This window comes from Pleurodeles waltl, chromosome 11 (genome assembly GCF_031143425.1).
Source record: "Pleurodeles waltl isolate 20211129_DDA chromosome 11, aPleWal1.hap1.20221129, whole genome shotgun sequence".
Taxonomy (NCBI): Eukaryota; Metazoa; Chordata; class Amphibia; order Caudata; family Salamandridae; genus Pleurodeles; species Pleurodeles waltl.
This window is the reverse complement of record NC_090450.1, coordinates 330,732,297-330,754,318: the sequence shown is the minus strand read 5'-3', so window position 1 is coordinate 330,754,318 and position 22,022 is coordinate 330,732,297. Positions and strand designations below refer to the sequence as shown.

General features: G+C 42.6%; 1 protein-coding gene across 2 annotated transcripts in view; it reads right to left on the bottom strand.

The window, feature by feature from the left end:
* Positions 1-18,685: 18,685 nt before the first annotated feature.
* LOC138266612 (galactose-3-O-sulfotransferase 2-like) overlaps positions 18,686-22,022 on the bottom strand; it is a 523,679-nt gene continuing 520,342 nt past the window's right edge. For both annotated transcript variants that reach the window (XM_069215440.1, XM_069215441.1), the window contains one exon: positions 18,686-20,572. In XM_069215440.1, the coding sequence (XP_069071541.1) occupies positions 19,781-20,572 (792 nt within the window). In that variant the 3' untranslated portion in view covers positions 18,686-19,780. The remainder of the gene's footprint in view (positions 20,573-22,022) is intronic.

Below are 22,022 nucleotides of genomic sequence, written 5' to 3'. Positions count from 1 at the left end.
TGTTATTGTGAATATTGATGAGGTTATCAATCTATTGATTGACATGTTGAGTAGTTATCTCATCTTAAGGTGCCTCCAGTCAGGGTCAAAAGACTCATTGGCCTAAAACTAGTCCCAGACAAATTAAATTATCTAAGACGGGACACGTTATCAGTTTTGGTAGCAGAGGATGGTTTAGGCCCTTTGGGGCCCTAGGACGAGGGACCATTGTTTTAGAAGTGTTTTTGAAATAATGCAAATTGGAAAGATGATGTGCCCCTAAGTCCCAAATGAATTTCCCGGAATCTCGGAGCTTGTCGAAGTGAGTTGGGTATGTTCTCGGCGTTCTAGTGATGGTATGAGTGAAGTAGAATTTGTGCTTGCAACAGCTTATGCATATCGCAGGTGAATTGTGATGGTTTGTGTGAATTTAGGCCAGGTAATGTTTTAGTAGGAGTGGGCGTACTCTGCAGTACGAGAGTAGGGAAGTCGGCGAACTTCATGTGAGTGTGGCGCTTTGTGCTAAAAAATTGTCCACATGGTGGTTGGTGATGTACAGACCCGGCGTGGTCTAAGACTCCGGAGTATAATGATAAGTGTACGAGACACTTGGTTTATGTTGTAATTTGCGCGGTTTAATAGGTCAATCTGGCGTGGTTGACGAGTCGACTTTGAGTCAAAGTGTATGAGTGAAACCTTTGATGGAGATTTGGTAAGTTCTAAAGTGCACTAGGACGAGCCATTGACAAGTCGAGAGTAGAATTTGCGGGTCGAATTCTGCTTGCGAGTGCGGGATCTGAGAAAGAGAGAGTAGCGGCCGAGGCTTCAAGTGAAATCTCTGTAAAGTTCTGAAGCGATTGTGTTACCCTTCCTGTAGTAAACCAGCAAATTTGAGTTTGTTGTTAAGGTGCTCGCAATATATTGCATTAAGTTTGTGTGGATCTAGAGTGAGGAAGACAAGCCGCAAGACTTTGTCAGCCGCAGGGTGTGTGAGTGATGTCATTGGAGCCGTGCTGGGATAGGTCAGCTAGGAAGAAGGGTCGTGCACGGATTGGCAGCCGTCCGTGAGAGGCAAGTGGTTGAGAAGGTAGGCGAAGAGTGTTCTGGGAATCAAAGTCACTTCCTGATTCAACTCTAAACAAAATAAAAGACACAAAAATGAAGTTGTTCAAGGCTTTAAAGAGCGCTTTGAGGGGAGATGCATACATTACAGCGAGTGTGGGGGAGCCTACACCGCCAGAGGATACTCCGGCTTATGCTGTAATGGAGGAGAAGGGAGTCGCGCCATGTCTTTGGCTAAAGCAATGGTGCAAATTGACAGAAAAGGATGGGTGTTTGGCATTTCCAGAGAATGGAACCTTTAACATCGGGGTTATAGAGAATTTGCGGAAAGCGTTAAATGAGCAAAAGCCGCCTCCCAGACCAGCAAAGTTAGCAATTTGGGATTTAATGGCCATGCGACAAAGGCAACAGAAATTTGAAAGGAGAATGAGAAAGGCAGAAAAGACTCTAGCGGAGGCTAGATGGGATAGTGAGACTAGGATGTGGAGAAGGGAAATAATAGGCGTAGTCAGGATGTTTCCGGCAATAACTCAAGAAGCCGAAAGACAGGGAAGAAAGGCCACTTGTAAAACGGACAAGGGCTCTAACAAGCAAAAGGAGACTCAGAAGTCTTGAGCAGATACAGATGATTCAGATGATGATGAGTTTCTTAATCAGTTGTTACATGATCGACCACCACCATATGCCATAAATGACAACAGACCGAGTACTAGCGCAGGTTCTGTAAGTTCGGCACAGAATCAGGGGACTACGAATACGGCACAGGAAATAATGTTACCACCCCGAGATGCAGATACAGTTACAGCCACCACCAATTCAAAGGCTCTACCCTGATGTCCCAGTATTAGAGACAACTACGAATATTATGGTGCCGCCTGATCCGGTATACACGAGATCAAGGTTAGTGCAGATTGAGCCAACTCCACAATTGCTACCCCAACCGCAGCATCAGGTGGTTCCGAATTACACTTCGGTCACAGGACCGCAGTCAGTTACAGCACCTGTAATGAATCAAGCTATGTGAGTTAATGCTCCACCAGGATTGGGAAATAGACAGGGACCAGCTGCTATATCTTTGCCAATAACCGTTGGTCCGCCAGTACCGCTGTATGCGCAGGCGAAGCCTAGCGTGTGTGACCAAGGAGTAATGACTCAAGAGGTGATAAGAGGAGGGTACACAGGAAGCTCCCAAGGGATGACATCGGGAGAACAGACAGCGGAGAGGTCTAGATCCTTGTTGGACTTCAGTCCGATGGGGGTTCCTTTAGTAACCATGAGACAAGCAGGTTTGGGTCTACTGACTCCATACGTAATGAGTGCAAATACATCACAAACTCCGATGGTGCCAGCCGGAAATATTTCGTTGCAAGGTTTAATGGCGCAACAGTTGAATGAATGGTTAGATAAGCTTAACACTCCACAGACCACTCCTGCGACAGCAGAGGTGTCAGAAAGAGAGGAATACCTGAATTTTGTGAGGATGGGGGTGGAAGCAGCTGAATTAGTCGAAGGTAGCATGGGAGTGAACAGGTTAGAATCATACACTGAAGCGGAATTGAAATATTTGTGCCCGAAAATAACCAAAGAAGTACGAAGTGTGCATCAGAGGTTAGCAAACTTGGCAGACAAATACGGCATAGACTTAGATAATACTAAGCATCTGAAGAGGAGTTACAGGTTAGACTTCGAACCTAAGGATTTTGATCATATGAGGTCTACCTGGATGAAGGCACACCTTAAAGAGCTACTACAGAGTGCTCAAATTTGGGGAGCTTTAGAGAAGTGGGAAGGCAGATGGGCGAAGAATAGAGATAAGAGTAAAAGTGACTGCCTGGAACAGCAGCAGGTGAAAGTTGCGCCAGACACTGGAACAATAAAGATGTTACCGATGAGAGAGACAGCTGGAGGGGTTCTAGTTCATGTACCAGGGTCTAGAGGTGACATTTTGTCATTCACAAATGACTACCACAGGTTGAGGGAAAAGCTGATCGAGTGGTATCAGCAAACGGATAGGTTTGTGAAGCTTGGTAAGTGCCTTTGGGAAGACTTGAATACACTGTATGAGATTATAGGTCCAGCTGATTTGTGGCTTGAGTGCAAGAGGAGTGTGGCTTGGCCGACAGCGGAACTGCCAAGGGACAGGACTACAGGAGCACTGTCTCCTGAGGTGATGAAGCACTACTATAAAGTGATTGAGTTTTTAAAGCAGAAGGTGTCACCAAAAGTTACTGATTGGCAGAAAATTGATTGAACAGCACAAGAAGGCAAATAATCGATACATGCTTACTATGAGAGGTTGTTGAAGGTGTTCAAACACTACAGTGGCACAGAGGTCATAGAACCGAAAGACATGAATCATCTTGTGTTCAGATTCGTCGAAGGCTTAAGACCAGAGATTAGCCAGATGATTAAGAATCATTTGGTCTGTTGGCAAGCGAAGCCGATTGATGAGGTGTTGCAGTGCGCGAAATACTGTAGTGATGAGATTAAGTTGAAGCAAAGGAAGCTGAAAGAGAAGGTGATGGTGATGCAAATTAAGGCAGCTTGGCAGGGATGCAGGGAAATGAAGTACAGCAAATGGTACAGCAGAAACCTCAAGGAAACGGGATTTTTCAGCCTCAAATGAGAGGCAGAGGTCGGTGAGGTTTTGTGAATCGTGGTCCAGACTTGAATACTGTGGTGGTTCAGACTGATGTGCAAGGGATGAAAAAGATTTCACCATGCCATGCATGCGAGGGCGTGGGACACTGGAAGTGGGAATGCCGGATGATGGTGCAGGATGGTGTTGTTCAACAAAGCAAGGATTTCGGTGCATTTCAAAATGTAAGGGGTCTAAGGATGAGGGGTTGTCTTATCCAGGTGACTGGTTGACACCTGTTCGGTATAAGTCAATAAGGACGCTCAATGAAGGACCACACGCCAATTATAAATCCAATCTAGCTTTACTAGAATTGCAGGTAAAATGTAGGCATTTAGCACATTAACAATAGTAGAATAAGAATAGCAATAAAAAGCATCTATTCATATATATATATATATATATATATATATATAAGCAAAGAATTAATTGACAGATATAAGTTTTGATTAACTGTATACTAAAATGCATGTTTCAATTACTGCAGCAGGCTCTCACTACGATGTTCAGGAAGCAAAATATAAACAAACTGAATACTTCATTTAAGCTTTGATTTACTGTGCACCAAAATGCATGTTTCAGTTATGGTAGCAGTTCACACTAATAGGTTTAGAAAGCAAAATATAAACGAGCTGAATACTTCAGGTTATAAACACAGTGCAGGCATAAATAATCAGTCATAATAATAGAGCAGAGAAACAAAGGTATTTTATCCCTGTGTGGAAACTTAACTTAATCCAGGACATGCTGGGGAGCTCTCTACCGCCTGCTTGGACCTCTTCCCCCCTCAAGCACCACGAGCAAACAGGGAGGCAGCGCTGGGCCATGGCAGCTTCCACAATTCCATCTGCGAGCTTCCAAATCCCTCACACACAGTTCAGTGCTTAAATAACTCGAAGCTTGGATTCTATCTCATTCTGGCATTTTCTACCTATGTTATCAGTACTTGGCTGCTCTGCCTTTCTCCAGCCTTTGTTTTCATTCCATCTTCTCCCTGTACTCTCGTTCTCAAGGTTGAGACGGAGTCTTCTACACAAACAAGCTTGAAAATAATATCATGAACTTTTCCACGATGTTTGGGAGGGGGTTTCAACAGGCATTACACTCATCTACACTGCTCAAGCTAATTAACCCTTCGCGTTACAATGTCTTCCGCATCTTTCCCTAATACTGCACACTCCACCCCTTAGATGAGCGTGATGCATGTTGAAACAGATATCATTTACTTTGACATTCCGCTAGATAGGTTGCTACTAATACTGGTCAACATTATTCTAAGCGCTTGCATCTTTAGTATGAAAACTGCTTTGTACATACATATAGTCTACATAGTGTAGTCATTAGCGTAACACAAACAATCCATAACCAAATTAGCTGTTGTAACACTATAGTTAGCGTCTTTATATCTCCTAGTGCCCAGCCTAAGAAGATGTCATACCAATGATGCTCAGTTATTTGCTGGATGCATGAAGCAGCGTGCATAAGCTGTTTAATGTTTATGGTCATCAGTATGGCTGTATCCTTGGTGTATTTAGCTGCCATATCAAATTTAGCAAAGGTAACTTATGCGTAGTGCCTGACTGCCTCTTATCTGGGTAGCTTAACAACAAGCGAAATGTTCCACTCTAACTGCGCACGCATTTGCGTCTGTAATGTGGTTATGGTGAACTTGGTTGGTACAAGATGTGAGTGCTTATGTCAATAATGCTGGTAATATTGCGCGTACACATTACTTGCTCTCTGGTGGTTTGTATAAATCCGTTAATAAGTAAGGGAAGATTGGTAACGTAACATATGCTCTCTGTTCCTATCAGATATAAGTCTGTGCCATTAATAGTATAAGGTAACCATTCACATTCTCCTGGTATTGGGTGAAGGCATAGGTCTAGCGCCCGTCCAGTGTGGGTACATACCCACCCCTTAGACCAATCTGCACATCTAGTGGGATCTACGGTGTGATTTGTTTGATCAATCAATTTTTTGTCAGTGTGAGGTATCCACCATTCTTCACCTATTACTACAGGGAGCAATATAAAGGGGCACCATATTTCAGGAGGAAGATTACTTCTAGCTATATCAAAATGAGCATAACACATCTCTCCCTCACAATGGAATTGTATAGGCTTTACCCATATTTCCTCAGGCAAATGCAATTGTTGTCTCCAATATTCACCTTGAAGCTGTCCCCATTCCGCTTTGAAGTCTACATACTGTTGATTAACAATACTTTGCCATAGTATGCACTGAATTCCTTTGGACATTGTTTGGGTGCTTTGAAAGCTTTTTCCAAATTGTTCATAAGTGAAATTATGCCATTGCCAATCACGATACAACCCACGCAGGACTTTCCATACTTCTTGTGAGTGTGTAGGCCCCCATTGAGAAATTACTTTTATGGCCTCTCCTGTACTATATCCTGTAGAAGATAGCTTATTCCTAATGGCTTCAACATCAAAAGAATTCAGGGCCCCTATCCCGATTCCGGTGGCCCCAGCTATCAAGCTATCAAGGACCTTAGATCTCTCCTATTGCGTAGCTTTGGCAGGGCCATAACTGTGGTGTCCATGGTGCACATAATAGATCATACTTTGAGACATTCCCCTTGACAAAATGTATCTGTAACACAATACGATTAATTATGCTTGCATGCAGAACTTGCTTACATCCTATTCTATATCGCATTATAGAAACGTTGCTTAAGTTGTTAACCATGCGTCTTTCGGTTATGTAAAACATGAAGGCTGGTATTTTATTGCTCATTGTAACAACCACCATGTGTCCTGATATCACAATATTTACATATCATGTTTAGTATGTAACTCAAAGCCTGTACTGTTGCTGGCGTCCTCTCCACCTTGTTCAGTCCGTTGGCATGTCGGATTTGCTGTCCAGTTACCTTCCAGGTCACAGCTTTGGCAGCCATCCACTTGCCTCCAGGTACCTCCACGGTCATCAGTTATGTTAGCTGCTTGAGGTGCACAAGTGACATGACGGACTACATTCCTTCGGACTCATACACTTTTTCTGGTTATAATCATGAACCACGTCATCGATGCAGATGTCATCATTTACGACCGTGGGGTAAGTCTCACTGCAAGTACAAATACAGGTACATTTGATTTCTTTAAAAGTATAATATACGTACTCCCCACCCCTTGACTCAATAGCTCTCCTGCCTCTGGCTTTTTTCCTGGATGGTTCACCCATACTTTTCTTCCTGTGCTTCCAAATCCTCCCTCACCTCTCTGGGTGTTATCGGGGGGGCAGATCTTTCTTCAATGTGAGGGGTGTACGCTTGTTCACAAATCACTTGTGCAAGTCTATCATGTGCTGATAACTTTTTTTGCTGTTCTTTCAACAATCCGTTATATCTCTCAATCAAGGCTACAGCTTGTAGATAATAACTAAGGTGCACAATCCACCAAATTCCTTGTTCCTGCGCCCAGCCCTGCACTGTTTTCCCTGAAAAGTGTGTGCCCCTATCTGTTTGGATCTCATCATGTGCCCCATAATGTTTTATCAGGTAGTTTAGCCCTCGCAAAGTGGACTTTTGGTCTGCAGACTTACAGGGCATACCGAACATAAGGCCAGAGTAGGTGTCCACCATGGTCAATACATAGCTTTTTCTTCAATCCTTTGGTAGCGGCCCGATATAGTCCAATTGCCACACTGTAGTAGCTGCAGTTCCTCTTCTGATATGGCAGCTAGGCTTCTTTTGCAAGGGCATTTGTCTAATCCGGTTGCATGTGGGGCACTCCTTTACTGCTTTTTGCACTTGTTCTTTAGTGGCTGGAATTTGTCATAGCTGTGCCCATGCATAAGTGCCATTCTCTCCTGGATGTCCGGATGTTGCATGGGCCCTGTTTGCTAAAGCGGCTTCAGCTTCCTCCTTGATGACCACCGTTCGCGTTTTGGCCATCTGATCTACGGTGTTGTCGAATAGAGATGCAAGTGAGGTGTCCAATGGGAAATGGACATCCACATGTCCCACATAGATTTGACATTTGTGCCCTTTCTCCCACATCTCTTCCCATAGCTGTTTGCCTCCCGAAATGGGGGTGCCTTTAATTTTCCATCCATCCTTGCGCCAAGTCGGGGCCCAGCTTGCTAGTCCTTGGTAAGTGGCCCGACTGTCAGTGTACACAAATGTTTTCTCTCTGATGGGGGCTTGTTCGATTACTGCTGCTACCCCCTGCCGTTCTGCAAGCTGGCTTGATTCATTATCCCCTTCTCGCAGCAACATCATTTCTGTAGCAGGCTGGAATGCGACTGTTTGCCTTTGTCTTTTTCCTTGATAGTACCGGGCGGTACCATCTGTGAACCATGCATTTTGCCGTTCTTCTTCAGTGAGTTGTTCAAAAGGCGGGGCTGTCTTAAATGGTGAGGATTCCACTTCAGAGGGCTCTAGTGCAGGGGCCATTGCCTGCAAGTCCATTGCGCCTAGTTTATCTTCTTGTAACTTCGACACTCCTGCTGGTCCTGGTTTTGCCCTCTGCTGCAGATACCATTTCCACTTCACGATGGCAAACTCCTGCGCTCTGCCTACTTTATTGCCATCCCCTCCGTCTCTTGTCCAACCTAGTAAGGGGGCCCATGTTTTTAAAGTGACCGGCCGATCATCAGTTATGCGTTCTATTTCCACTAAGGCCCAATCTTGTGGTACCCTCTTTTTTTCCTGCCTCTGCCATAGGCTCCACATCACTACATCATCTACATCATCCTGTACTATCACTTCCAGCTCAAACGGGTCTCCTTCTATGATGGGACCTAACGTAAAAGGATTCTGTAGTGCATCATTTGCTCCAGTGTCTCACAACCTCACCAACCATTTAAACAAAGGCTCTGCAGGCATCTGCCTAAACATACGGGTTCTCTGCAACAACTCACTCTGCGTATAATCTCTTACCAAACAACAATTCTGTATTTGCCCGCCATTTGCTCCCTTTTCACCTTCAATTTCACCTACACGTCCTTCTCTACTTTCAATTCCACCTAGTTCAGTTACACGTACTTCCACCTCATCCTCCCAAGTATGTGGATCCCAATTTTCTTTGCGTACCAATGCCCTCACTTGCACAGTTAAGGGCATTTTAGGCTTCTGCCTACTCTTCTGTTTGCGTATCAATGCCCTCACTTGCACAGTTGATAGCATTTTAGGCTTCTGCCTACTCTTCTGTTTGCGTATCAGTGCCCTCACTTGCACAGTTGAGGGCATTTTAGGCTTCTGCCTACTCTTCTGTTTTGCTACTCGTACTGCTAATGCGGTGCACCTTGCCTCGATTTGATCACCCTGAGTCACTGCACTTTCTATGGTCTCTTTAATAAGTAACTGCCTTTCCTGCAAGGCTGCAACCTCATCCCGCAGTTTTATTATCTCTGCATCTTGTGTTAATGTATTCCTGTATACCGTACGGAGCGCAGACAGGAAAAACCATCCCACTTGCCCTGCTGCTTTCAGCTCCAGCTTCGCCCCTCTTAGCTTCACACTCTCAACCGCATCTTCCACTAAGAGAGGAGTCACTTTCTCATCTAATGCCTCCCATACCACCGGCGCTGCCCACCGGTTCAGGAGTCCTGCCACACCAGAGAACGGGTCAGTTGCTGACCACCCGGGAGTTGATCTGGCTTCTGCCCCATGCTGCCTTCCGCTCTCTGCCTCACTTTTCTTACGTCCCCAAAGAGGCATTATTGACTTATACCCCACTCCTGGTACCAAATGTCTTATCCAGGTGACTGGTTGACACCTGTTCTGTATAAGTCAATAAGGACGCTCAATGAAGGACCACACGCCAATTATAAATACAATATAGCTTTACTAGAATTGCAGGTAAAATGTAGGCATTTAGAACATTAACAATAGTAGAATAAGAATAGCAATAAAAAGCATCTATTTATATATATATATATATATATATATATATATTTATATATATATATATATAAGCAAAGAATTAATTGACAGATTTAAGTTTTGATTAACTGTATACTAAAATGCATGTTTCAATTACTGCAGCAGGCTCTCACTACGATGTTCAGGAAGCAAAATATAAACAAACTGAATACTTCATTTAAGCTTTGATTTACTGTGCACCAAAATGCATGTTTCAGTTATGGTAGCAGTTCACACTAATAGGTTTAGAAAGCAAAATATAAACGAGCTGAATACTTCAGGTTATAAACACAGTGCAGGCATAAATAATCAGTCATAATAATAGAGCAGAGAAACAAAGGTATTTTATCTCTGTGTGGAAACTTAACTTAATCCACAACATGCTGGGGAGCTCTCTACCGCCTGCTTGGACCTCTCTCCCCCTCAAGCACTACGAGCAAACAGGGAGGCAGCACTGGGCCATGGCAGCTTCCACAATTCCATCTGCGAGCTTCCAAATCCCTCACATACAGTTCAGTGCTTAAATAACTCGAAGCTTGGATTCTATCTCATTCTGGCATTTTCTACCTATGTTATCAGTACTTGGCTGCTCTGCCTTTCTCCAGCCTTTGTTTTCATTCTATCTTCTCCCTGTACTCTCGTTCTCAAGGTTGAGACGGAGTCTTCTACACAAACAAGCTTGAAAATAATATCATGAACTTTTCCACGATGTTTGGGAGGGGGTTTCAACAGGCATTACACTCATCTACACTGCTCAAGCTAATTAACCCTTCGCGTTACAATGTCTTTCGCATCTTTCCCTAATACTGCACAGGGGTCCAAATCCGAACTTTCAGAACAACATAGTTCAGATGCAGAGTCTTCAGCCTATGCAACAGATGCAAATGCCACTTGTACAACCAGTGCAGGTGCAGCAAGTGCAACAGCAGATTCCCGTGGTACCCAGACAACAAATGCAGTTGTCTTTAGCTCCGATGGGACAGCAACAGGTGATGCTTCCTCAACAGGTCACAGGTCAAACAATGAGTCAAAATAATGCAGTACAGCAGTTCCCATTGCGTGGTTAAAATGGAATAAACGATGAATGGTCGGATGATTGTTCAGATAGTGAGGAGTGCAGGCCTGCAGTGTCCCTAGAAGTAGATCAGAGAGGACCTTACGTGCAAGGAAAGGTGAGGGGTCACAAGGTTTCATTCCTGGTTGACACAGGAGCTACACGCTCTACAGTCAGAAGTGCAGAGGTTCTGAAACTGCCGCTTTCAGGGCATACTATAAAGGTGGTAGGAGTAGCAAATCATCTCCTGACTAATCCAATTACAGATCCGGTCCAGGTTGAGATTGGTACCTTCCAGGGATTACATAGATTTGTAGTCTGTGATTCAAGTCCCGTGTCCTTACTAGGAAGAGACTTGCTGTGTGAGACGAGGTGTTCAATCACCTATTCCAATGAGGGAATTGAGGTGCAGACAAACAGTGATGATGAAGGGGACGACAGTCAGATCTCAGACCCTGAGACGGAGACCACAGATGAGGAGTACCCTTTAATAAGCTTTTTCCCGATGTTCACAGTGACCGATTCGCCAACCGAATTACAGGGAACAGTCACAGCGAAGGTGTGGGACTTGACAGGAAAGGAAGTGGGATTGATAAAAGGCGTAGAACCAGTCAAAGTAGATGTGAAGCCGAATGCCGTGTTTCCCCAAGGTACCGCAGTACCACATGGCACAAGATGTCCTTATACAGGTGACACAGATAATTGCAGACTTTGTGAAGCAAGGGGTCCTAAAAGAAGTGATGAGCAGTCCATGTAATTCACCAATCATGGGATTGAGAAAGCCTTGTGGGAAAGTTTGAATTCTCCAAGATCTGAAGAAAATTAATGAGATAGTGGTAAAGTGCTGTCCAATAGTGCCAAATCCAGCCGTGATCATGTTCCAGGTTCCATGTGATGCAGTGGTTCACAGTCGTGGACCTGTCTCAAGCATTCTTTTCTGTACCTCTTCATGAAGATAGCCAATTTCTCTTCAGTTTCAAATTCTTGGACAAGGTTTACAGTTGGTGTTGAATTCCTCAAGGGTTTTCAGAATCGCCTTCCATCTTCAATCAGATATTGAAGAAGGATTTGGAATCATTGGAACTGTCTTTTAATTTGACTCTAGTACAGTACATTGACGATTTGTTGATTGCATCCAAAACAAAAGATGACTGCAGGTACGATACTATTGCCTTACTGAATCACTTGGGGAAAAACTGACATAAAGTATCTCCATAGAAGTTACAGTACTGTCAGAAAGAGGTGAAGTACTTAGGCCACCTGATTGAGAAGGGGTCAAGGAGAAAATCCAAAGAAAGAGTGACAGCCATATTACAGATGACTCCCCCGGCATCCAAGAGAGACGTTAGGATGTTTTTGGGAATGGTGGGCTATTGTCGCCAGTGGATTCCAAACTTCTCAATCATCTCTAAGCCTTTGGTGAGGTTGACCGTCAAGGAGGTTAAGGATGGCCCAGATACCCTAACTATGTCTGAGAAAGAGATGAGGGCTTTCATTGAGCTGAGGGAATGTAGGTGCAGGGCTCCAGCTTTAGGTATGCCTGACTACACAAAGCCTTTTGTCCTGTTTTGTCATCAACGTGATGCTTGTTCTTTGCCTGTCCTGACACAGGTCCATGGAGGTGCAAACCGCCCAGTAGCATATTTGTCAGCTACTTTGGACCCAGTCGCAGCTGCCTTACCGGGTTGTCTGCGTGCAGTTGCAGCAGTTGGTCAAAGCCTTACTCAATGTGAAGGTATAGTGATGGGACATCCCTTAACAGTAATGGTCCCACACTCAATCGAAATACTACTCACCCGAACCAAGACCCAGCACATGACAAATGCTTGTCTAACAAAATATGAAATGATTATACTGGGGTCACCTAATGTGTAATTGAAGCGCTGTACTGTGTTAAACCCAGCAACTTCGCTTCCTAATGAAAACACAGATGTTGATGATGCTGAAGAGATAGAACTTGATTGTCTTGAGGTAACAGAACTGTGCACCAAACCAAGACCTGACATTAAAGATACTCAATTGGAGGAAAATGATTACATTATCTTTGTTGATGGTTCATGCCTGAGAGATTCAGTAGGAGTACTGAGAGCCAGATACGCTGTATGTACAATAACTGGTATCCTGGAAGCATCTTGGCTCGAAAGAGTATACTCTGCTCAAGTGTCTGAATTGGTTGCTCTTACTAGGGCATGCCATGCTGCTGACAAATTGAAAGTCACCGTCTATACTGACAGCAGATACAGATTTGGAATTGTTCTTGATTTTGGCCAGCTATGGTCGCAGAGGGGTTTCATGACCTCTTCTGGTTCTCCAGTGAAAAATTGTGAAAGAATCAAGGAGTTGTTGCACGCGATTCAGTTACCTCTTGAAATTGCCGTGGTGAAATGCAGCGCTCACGTGAAATCACAAGGCTTTGTGTCAATGGGAAACGGATATGCAGATCAAGTCGCAAGGTTTTGTGCGTTGAACTGTATATCGTTCAAAGATCAGTGGGAATTTTTACCTGAAACTGAAAATGAGACATGCACAGGTTATGCATTGAGGGTGGTTGACACAATGGAAGAGTTATAATTGTTGCATGGACGTGCCAGCAGAGAAGAGAAATGTTCCGTATACAGAATCATGACCAGAAATATTATAGACATTTTAATTTTGATCTTATGAGGCAATAAGGGCTCTGCTAGGCTGGAGGGGTTAGACAAATAATGTTCCATCTGCAGAGGATGAAATAGAGGGGCACATATTCAGTACTTGGAGCACTTTGATGACAAGAGGACTATTCATATTTCTTTGGTCAAGCCAGACCAAGAGGTGAGAATGGAAGCTCAACGCAAAGTATTCCTACCAAAGGGCATATTTTCAAAGGCCATTGGTAGTCTGTAAGTGAATGCATGATAGCAAATGAAGATAAAAGGTGATGTTGCTCTGTGTAAAGGTTTAACTCAATTAGAAATATGCGGTGGTGGAATAGGTGATTTCTCAATTTCAGGAATGAGAGGACTGATGTAGCTGGAACCAAATTTGCTAGTATATAACCGAAAAAAAAGAATGATGTTGCGAGGAACAAATAAGTGGGTTTAGAGTAGGGCATACACTGTGCAGATGGTTGCATGTGTTGGCCACTCATTTTTCAGGACTAAGGGCCTGATTACGATTTCGGCGTAGTGGGTTAATCTGTCCCAAATGTGACGGATATCCCGCCCGCTCTATTACGAGCTCCATAGGATATAATGGACTCGTAATTTGGCGGGCGGGATATCCGTCACCCTTGGGACGGATTAACCCTCTCCGTTGAAGTCCTAATCAGGCCCTAAGTCTTCAATTTAATCGTCAAACTTTGGCATGAAGCAAGAGATTAAAAGGCTGAAAAGTGATAAAGAAGGAAAAGAAATAAAAGAAAAAGTGACAAAGCGAGAACCCAGGGATGAAAATAAATCTGCAATAATGAAACAAAGAGACATGACATGTGGGGGGGGTGGAAGAAAGAGGAACAAAGATGAGTCACAACTAGGTGAGTCAGTTTCGGCATTTAGCAGTGCCTGCTGCAGGCTACTAAAGAAAAATGTTTGATCCTTTCTCTTAACTTTTGTAAAATGTAAGAACTGAAACTAACAGAATATAAATTAGTGGATGGTTGTATGTGGATATAGGTGATGGGTAGAGTTACCAGTAATGTATGTGAGTGGCAACGAACAATTACTTGTTAAAAAAGGGAAAGTGGTTCTTGTAGTGGCAGAAGAAGTTTGGAAAAGTAATTTAAATACTAAAGTGTCCTCTAGGATGTAAGTTTAGATATGTAAATAATTGTTTTGTTGGTTCTGCTTTGGTGAAAGGGTTATTTTTGCTGGACTTGTGTAAACAGGGACCATCCAAGATGGCACGCACAAAGATACACAACAGACACAAACACACACATCTCTATATCTCTCATATGTAACTGGGTCAGCATTGGAAAGATATATCAATAATAAGGTTCTGGTGATCCAGCAGATGCCGTGACCCATAAATACTCCTATCACAGCGACTGGTGGGTTTGCACAAAAAAGTGCTGCCACATTCATTCACTGTCCCCCAGTCAGCTATGAATAGGAGAACTATAATTTTAGGATTCTGCTACTGGGGAACAGATGAAAGTTGTTGAGTGAAACTCAGAGCTGTAAATTACATGGAGCTGGATTAACTGATTTGCTGTATATCTGGAATGGAGCTTGAATGTGCTGAATTGTATATAAGAGCAGAGCAAATAAGCCAACTTGCAGTGGGTGGTTGCCTCCTGAATAAAATATCATATGGCAAAGATACAAGCAGAAAAAATTACCTGAATACATGTAGGCCTCATTTATGACATGTACGGAGTTGCATGTGGACATTTTAGGTGACTGGAATTTCTGATACCGGATGGAATCTATACATGATTCCCCTAATTACGAGTTAAGCTGCTCAGAAAAGGGAATACAATTAGGGTTTGGAATTACCAGGTGGAATTTCACATGGAATTCCCTATTTCTAAGAGGTTAAAATTCAAACATTCACCACATGGGCTGAGCAGAGGTGAGGGGGGACGAGGAGGTCGGCTCCTTGTACAAGGGAGCAATTCATGCTCCCACGAGCCTCTGCTGAGGGTTGGGTGGGGCTGTAAACAGGCTGCTAAACTGATACAAGCTCAAATGCAGCTCATTACCAAAGTTATTTTACCACAAAGATTTTCTGGGCAGTAAAATCAGGTTATTATGGTGATGGATTTAGTATGATGCAATCCTGTGCAAACACTCGGGTAAATACATAACATGGCACTATACAATTGATTGTTTATGGACATGGTCTTATTGTTTTGTACATTTATGTTCTGGGCATGGTATATACATTAGGAGACAATGGCTAAATGTTTTTGGACAATCACCCAGCACTACATAGTAACTCTTACTGAAAAAAATGAGTAAATCAAAAAGTGATGGGTGGAATGTTTGAATTAATCTCAGCCACTGGTAATTATGCTGGCCCGAGTCCACCTGTTTTTGTCCAACAAGGCACTTGATACAAGAACTAGTGATCAGGGTCCTGCTTTAATAGGAACAGTCCAGCGCCAACAGACAGACTAAGGGGCACATGTATGTACCATTTTTCCGGTTGCAAACGTCCCAACTCGCAGAATCGGACCGTTTGCAACAGGAAATTTTTTTTGTATGTACAGTCCCTATTTTGCGATTCGGTAATCTGTTTACCAAATCACAAAATAGGTTTGCGAGTCGCACAAAGGAAGGGGCGTTTCCTTCCTAACTGCGAGTCACAGGGTGATGTAGCATTGTTTTGTGACCGTGAATGCAATCACAAAACAATCGCAGTTAGCACCAGTTTCAAACTGGAGCTAACCCATTCGCAAACGGGAAGGGGTCCCCACGGGACTCCTTCCCCTTTGTGAATGGCAGAGAAAATATTTTTCCGAGCAGGCAGTGGTCCCACGGACCACTGCCTGCTCTGAAAAAATGAAAAGAAAACTTTTCATTTTTGTTTTTGAAATGCATCTTGTTTCCTTTAAGGAAAACGGCCTGCATTTTTAAAAAAAATAACTGCTTTATTTAAAAGCAGTCACAGATATGGTGGTCTGCTGTCTCCAGCAGGCCACCTTCCCTGTGAGGGCAGCCATTCCCATTGCGGTCACAAATTGCGACCTACCTCATGAATATTCATGAGGTAGGTGATTTGCAACCCCATTGTGAATCGCAAACAGTGTCATTGACACTGTTGTACATCTGGTTTTGTGACTCGCATTTTGCAAGGAGCAAAAACGGAGCTTTGTACATGTGGCCCTAGTTCTTCTCTGAATGAGAATACAAGCAACCCATCACCAGTTTCAGACAGGTAGGCCTCTTCAGTGAGGTATAGCTTGAGTCCTGTGGCACAGTGAGCACAGAGCTCACGTCTGGGCATATCACAATTGGCGGTTCACACTGAGGGAAAGAAAAAGTGATAGTTGGAATGCTTGAACTAATATCAGCCACTGGTAATTACTTGAGGCAGCATTCCATAATGTCTAGTTTGCCCACATTGCCACCTCAGACAGCAACCAGCCATAAACAAATGGGTGTTCCAGACAACAATCTGTTAGAATTGTCAGGCCAGGATCTCTCTGCTCGGGAATACAGGCAAAACACCATACCAGTTTAGCATTGTTAGACCTCATCAGTGATGTTTATCTCCCATCCCATAGCACACTGAACATGGATCCACATATTGGCATACCCATCCAACTTAAAGTGTGAAGCTAAGGAAAATAAAAAGTGATAGGTGGAATTCTTAAATCTCAGCCACTGGTAATTAGTCTGGCCAGATCCCAGCCAATCTGTTTGTGCCCACCAAACCACATGAGACAGGAACTAGTCATGTTGGTCCAGCTTCAGTGGAAAAAGTCCAACAACAACAGACAGACTATGGCCACATCCCAGCCATTGTACCAAAATAACATAGTAACAAGCAAGATTTCTATAATCACTTTATGGCAGGAAAATGAAGAAAGGAGGGAAGGTGTTGATGTAACAGAAACTTTAGTACTGTCCCTCATGTCAAAGAGATCATCTATGTGTAACATTTTATGCATTATGTTAATCAAAGTAATAATAGTTTGAATGTAGTATGATCCACTAGAAAGCTCTATTAGTGAGCATTTGTCTTAGACTACTTATTGACATATAGATGGTATTGGGGTTAAATTACATGTTTGAATCTAAGCTAATAGTTCATATTGAAACAATATTGAATTGTTTATAATAAATGTTTTAAATATGTGTGCAACAATAGAGAAATGTAGTTGTGCGTCACACTGACTGAAATGCATTAACAGAGATTTTTTTTTAAAGGTATTGTAACACGATCCCAGTGAAGATTTTATTAATGCAGAAATTATAGTTTACATATTAAAATATGTTTCATTTGAAATGTATTAATGTGCTGTTTTAATGTGTTAGCAGTAGCATAAGTGAGGCCTTCTAGACCCTGTATTTGTAACTGTGCAGAAAATGTCAAGTCATTTTGCTAACATGTACCTTTCTATCAAACTTTGTGTCCATAAGACAATGAGTTTGGTAATTGATGTCTAATGTTTTACACATAGAGAGCTGTGAGGAACTGACCTCAGATGCTGAACATCATAGACTATGGACTGACAATTTAAACACTTGTTTCCACCTTGCATGGAAGTATATGGATGGATGCGCTTCTCAAGACAAATCTGGGAAAGCAAGTAGATATTACAAGTCGGAGTGGTATGATCGATTTCTACTGGAGGTTGCCCCTTCAATGTCAAATGAACTGTTCCATTGACAAATCAACTTACCTTATAAACTTTAAAGATTTGATGATCAGGTGGATTTTGATTAGAATCCCTAGAGCTCCGAGACAAATTGTTTCAACCTGTATCCTAAATGCTGAGCCCCATGTAGAGGTATATTTCTCTCTGCCCATTGTCCCTTTGAATTGCCTTGCCTTCGGCTCGGGCATTTAACGCGGGAGCGGGCCTTTAATAGCCGGTAGAGCCCACTACGGCGGGTTCTAAGGCTATATTAAAACTGAACAGTGCTTCTTTTCCATTCATCAAGTTATCTTACTGATGATCTGTATTGTCTTTGTTGAATGTCTAGTTCTCTTAATGTGATGTCCGCCTGAACTTATTTTGTTGTTTAGGACAGCCCTTGGTGATTGGTGATTCTGTATCTTTATAACGTTGTCTTGTGAATTGTTTACATTAATTTGAGTTTAAGTTTGCAACAAACCCTTTAGCTTTAGGAGTTTTCCTTGTTTGACCACACTGTTCATACTGTGTAATTTAATTGGTTTGTATTGAAAATGTGTTGTTTGGTTCCACAACATCCTATACATGGTCCAAAGATCTGTTCTTATCGTTGAGCATTGATTCCTGCAAAGAATGAAAATGCTCCAGTAGTGTCACTCATTTTACTGAAAAAAGAAAGTTGGTAAATAAGGCGAACATATTTTACGAAGCAGTGTATGCTCACTGATAGTCAATAACTCTTGCAGGTTACTGGTATGTAGATGTTGCAAAGTTTATTAATGATATATTTGTATGTCAAGAGAGAGGGAGAGTCCCATGTACCTATATTCCAAACAATATGAAATGAAAAATGGAACCAGAGTTATACAAAAAGGCAGCTATTTTTACATCCCCCTAGGTGCCCTGCTACATGAACGCTTGTTTTGTTGACAGATAATGCAAAGACATGCACTGCAATGAAGGCACAGTTTAAAATATAAACATGGGAGTCCTTTACTGAATATCCTCATAGTTATCCATGTAATTTTGGAAGTCCCAACTGTGTCCCTATGAGGAAGACAATAAAAAACTCTATATCTCACTAAATTCTGAAAGCCTTATTAATGTGTATACTTTTTGAAAGAAAATATATACTATTACAGAAAACTTGATAGGTCATTTACCTGCAGTTACTGGAATTATAGACTGAATCAGCCTACCGAACAATTCTGGATAACCCCATTGTAGCCCACTCCTTTTTTATTGCAACAAACTCATTCTTTGTTTAAATTGAGCTCAGCTTGTACAATTCTATGTAGTCTATCTTACGTTTGTTTTTTGGATGGTGACATACATGATCTATGTACATATGACAAAGGAAGACCATAGAGAGTCAGAAGTGTTGACAGGTGCATAAAAAAACTTGGTTTATGCATGCAATTGTTTGGTATTCTACCAGAATATAGCATTTCAAATATAATCCTAAAATATTGCAGCAAGAATATCACCTAACATAATATCATGAAGGAAAGTATAAGTGGCTAAGTTTACATTAACTAGTCTTAGTCTACTTGCATGTTCGTTGATGATACATCTCTCTGAGGCACATAGATGAGGAGTGAAGAATAGGAAATCTATACCTACTTACATAAACTTACCTTCAAGGTAATGTGCTAGTCGATACTTTGGCTAATATATTGTTGTAGAACAATATTTGAAACATGATATTCTGACATACAATGCCTTGTTGGAAAGACTGATCAATAAGACAACATTTTATGGAGAGCTGCAGTCAAGTAATCATAATTCTTTATTGACTTGAGCCTGGGCTTTTGAATGAAACACAGTATACTCTGCACAGTCTGTTAAACTCAGATTGGGAGGTGTAAAGCATTATGTTACCTTGCTACGTGGATTCTGATATTTGCGCATACGAACAATGTACTGATGTTCTGGAATAACCATCTTGTGGCATAGGTTTTGGTGCTCACTTCCCAGCCCTGGCTTGATATTGTAACCAAGAATATTTGCCACCCCTGCCTGGGCAGGTTGGAGTTTGGAGTCCTTAATCTGTGCTTTTCCTATTGCCTCTCCTTCCTGGAGACAAACATCCTTCAGCTCATCTTGCTTGGAATGCAGTTGCTTCAGCTCCTCCTGCATCTTCTCAGGTCCGATGGTCTCATGGATTCTTTTCCAGAAGGTCCTATTAAAATGTTGGTAAAGCTTCCAATCTAGTGAGCACCACTCCTTTGCCCTATCCTTACTCTTTTCGGTCAGATGCTGAATACTGTCTTTGCTTCTTGAGTTCAGCTTGAAATTTACCACATCCTCAATCTCCCAACACAGCATATTCTTCAGGAGCACCATTGACTCATCAAAGTATTCTGCAATGAGCACCAGCTGGAACCTCTGCTCTATCTCTTTCAGAACTGACTGCACATAAGGGTCAGTGTCCTCAGCATTGCTGTCATAACCAAAGTCATACCACATGGTGTTCTTTACAAGCATATGATAAGACTCTGTGGGGTTGTAGAAGCTCCCAGGAGATGCTAGAAATTCACTGAGGGTCTTGCTCTTATTAAAAGATGGCAGAAACCGGAAATAGGAGTAGGAAGACTCCAATAAAGATATTGGATTCCTCAAGATGGACACGTAAACAGTGTTGTTCTGCATCACTTTCTGAACCTGTTTTGACAAAAAATACAAATGTTATATTATAAATGGTTGGAAGTTTGTTTTTAAATGTGTTCTATTTACATGTGCACACACTTGGCTGGATTAACACTGTGGTGGTTTCAGAAATAAAACTGAGCTTTTTCAGGCTAACAAAGTATCACTTTATGAAAAAGATATGCAATCATTTATGGCACCCATGTACGAATGAAAGTCTCCACCAGCATAGATTAGTCAGTGAGATTTGGGGGAGCGAAGGAGTGAACCTCAAATTTCTCAACTAAAAAATCAGTGGGCCGCAGGGTGCAGGTGTGCTGGACTGTTTCCTTGAGGAATATGGTGAGTACAGTTTTGCATTAGATGAGCCTAGGTTTAGAGTGGCACAGTGTGTGAAAAAAGGGGTAGGGATGGACTGTTTCCATGAGGAATAAGGTGAGTACTGTTTTGCATTAGATGAGCCTATGTTTAGTGTGTCACATGTATGAAAAAAGGGTAGCATGCTACTCGGAGCGATTGCCACTGGTTAGACTATTTTCAAGCATTCAACCCATCACCTATAGGGCATTTGCTTTCCATTAGTATCCTAGAATCCCTGAGTCTGGCCCTGCTTTCTAAGCCTACAGCTGCCAAAGTTTGTCAATTTCCAAAAGTAGTATATTTGCACACTTTCAAGGAGTACCTCTAAGGATGCAGATTAACTGTTTTTTGCAAACAAGTCACTATATATAATTAGCTTTCCACTTAAAAAATAGGCAAGTCAAAAGCTCTTAGCGAAACAAACATAATGAGAAAAAATTGCATAGATATATCTAACCTGATTCAGGGACTCCAGACCCAACTATTAAGCCAAGAATGTATTAGGGGACTGTCACACCCCAACCCCTCGAAGCCACACCCCTGCTCATCCCACACATGCACGCCCATAATCACACTCACCCACCTACCTGCCCACACACTCATATCATCCATTCACAAGCATGCACACATATACCTATTCATTCACATACAAATACACATGCATTCATACATACATACATGCACCAAACATTTTTTTTTAAACGTACCAGGCCGCAGTGGTGATTTTGGGTAGTGGGAGAGCAGCCTCTACGATTCCTGGAAGAGTGGTCCAGCCGCCACTGGCAATCCCTTACTAGACACAGAGTGGAATGGGGTCAGTAAGACTGCTGACTCCATCCCACTCTTTGACCAAGCATATCAGGGCTTGGGCATGCCCACAGGGCTATGAAATCTTCAGGATGGCAATGTTCAGCTCAGGTAGCCAGGCACCAGTGCATTTGGAGCATGTACAGTGCCTGGCCCCTGACCTGAACATGAAGAGTGTCAGAATGCTTTTGCTCAGCATGACAGACACTCTTCACGGTTGCAAAAAAGGTGGGGGTACAGGGCCTTTCCACCCTCAAGGACGGGCACTACAGTCCAAGTTTGAATCAGAGGTGGGTGC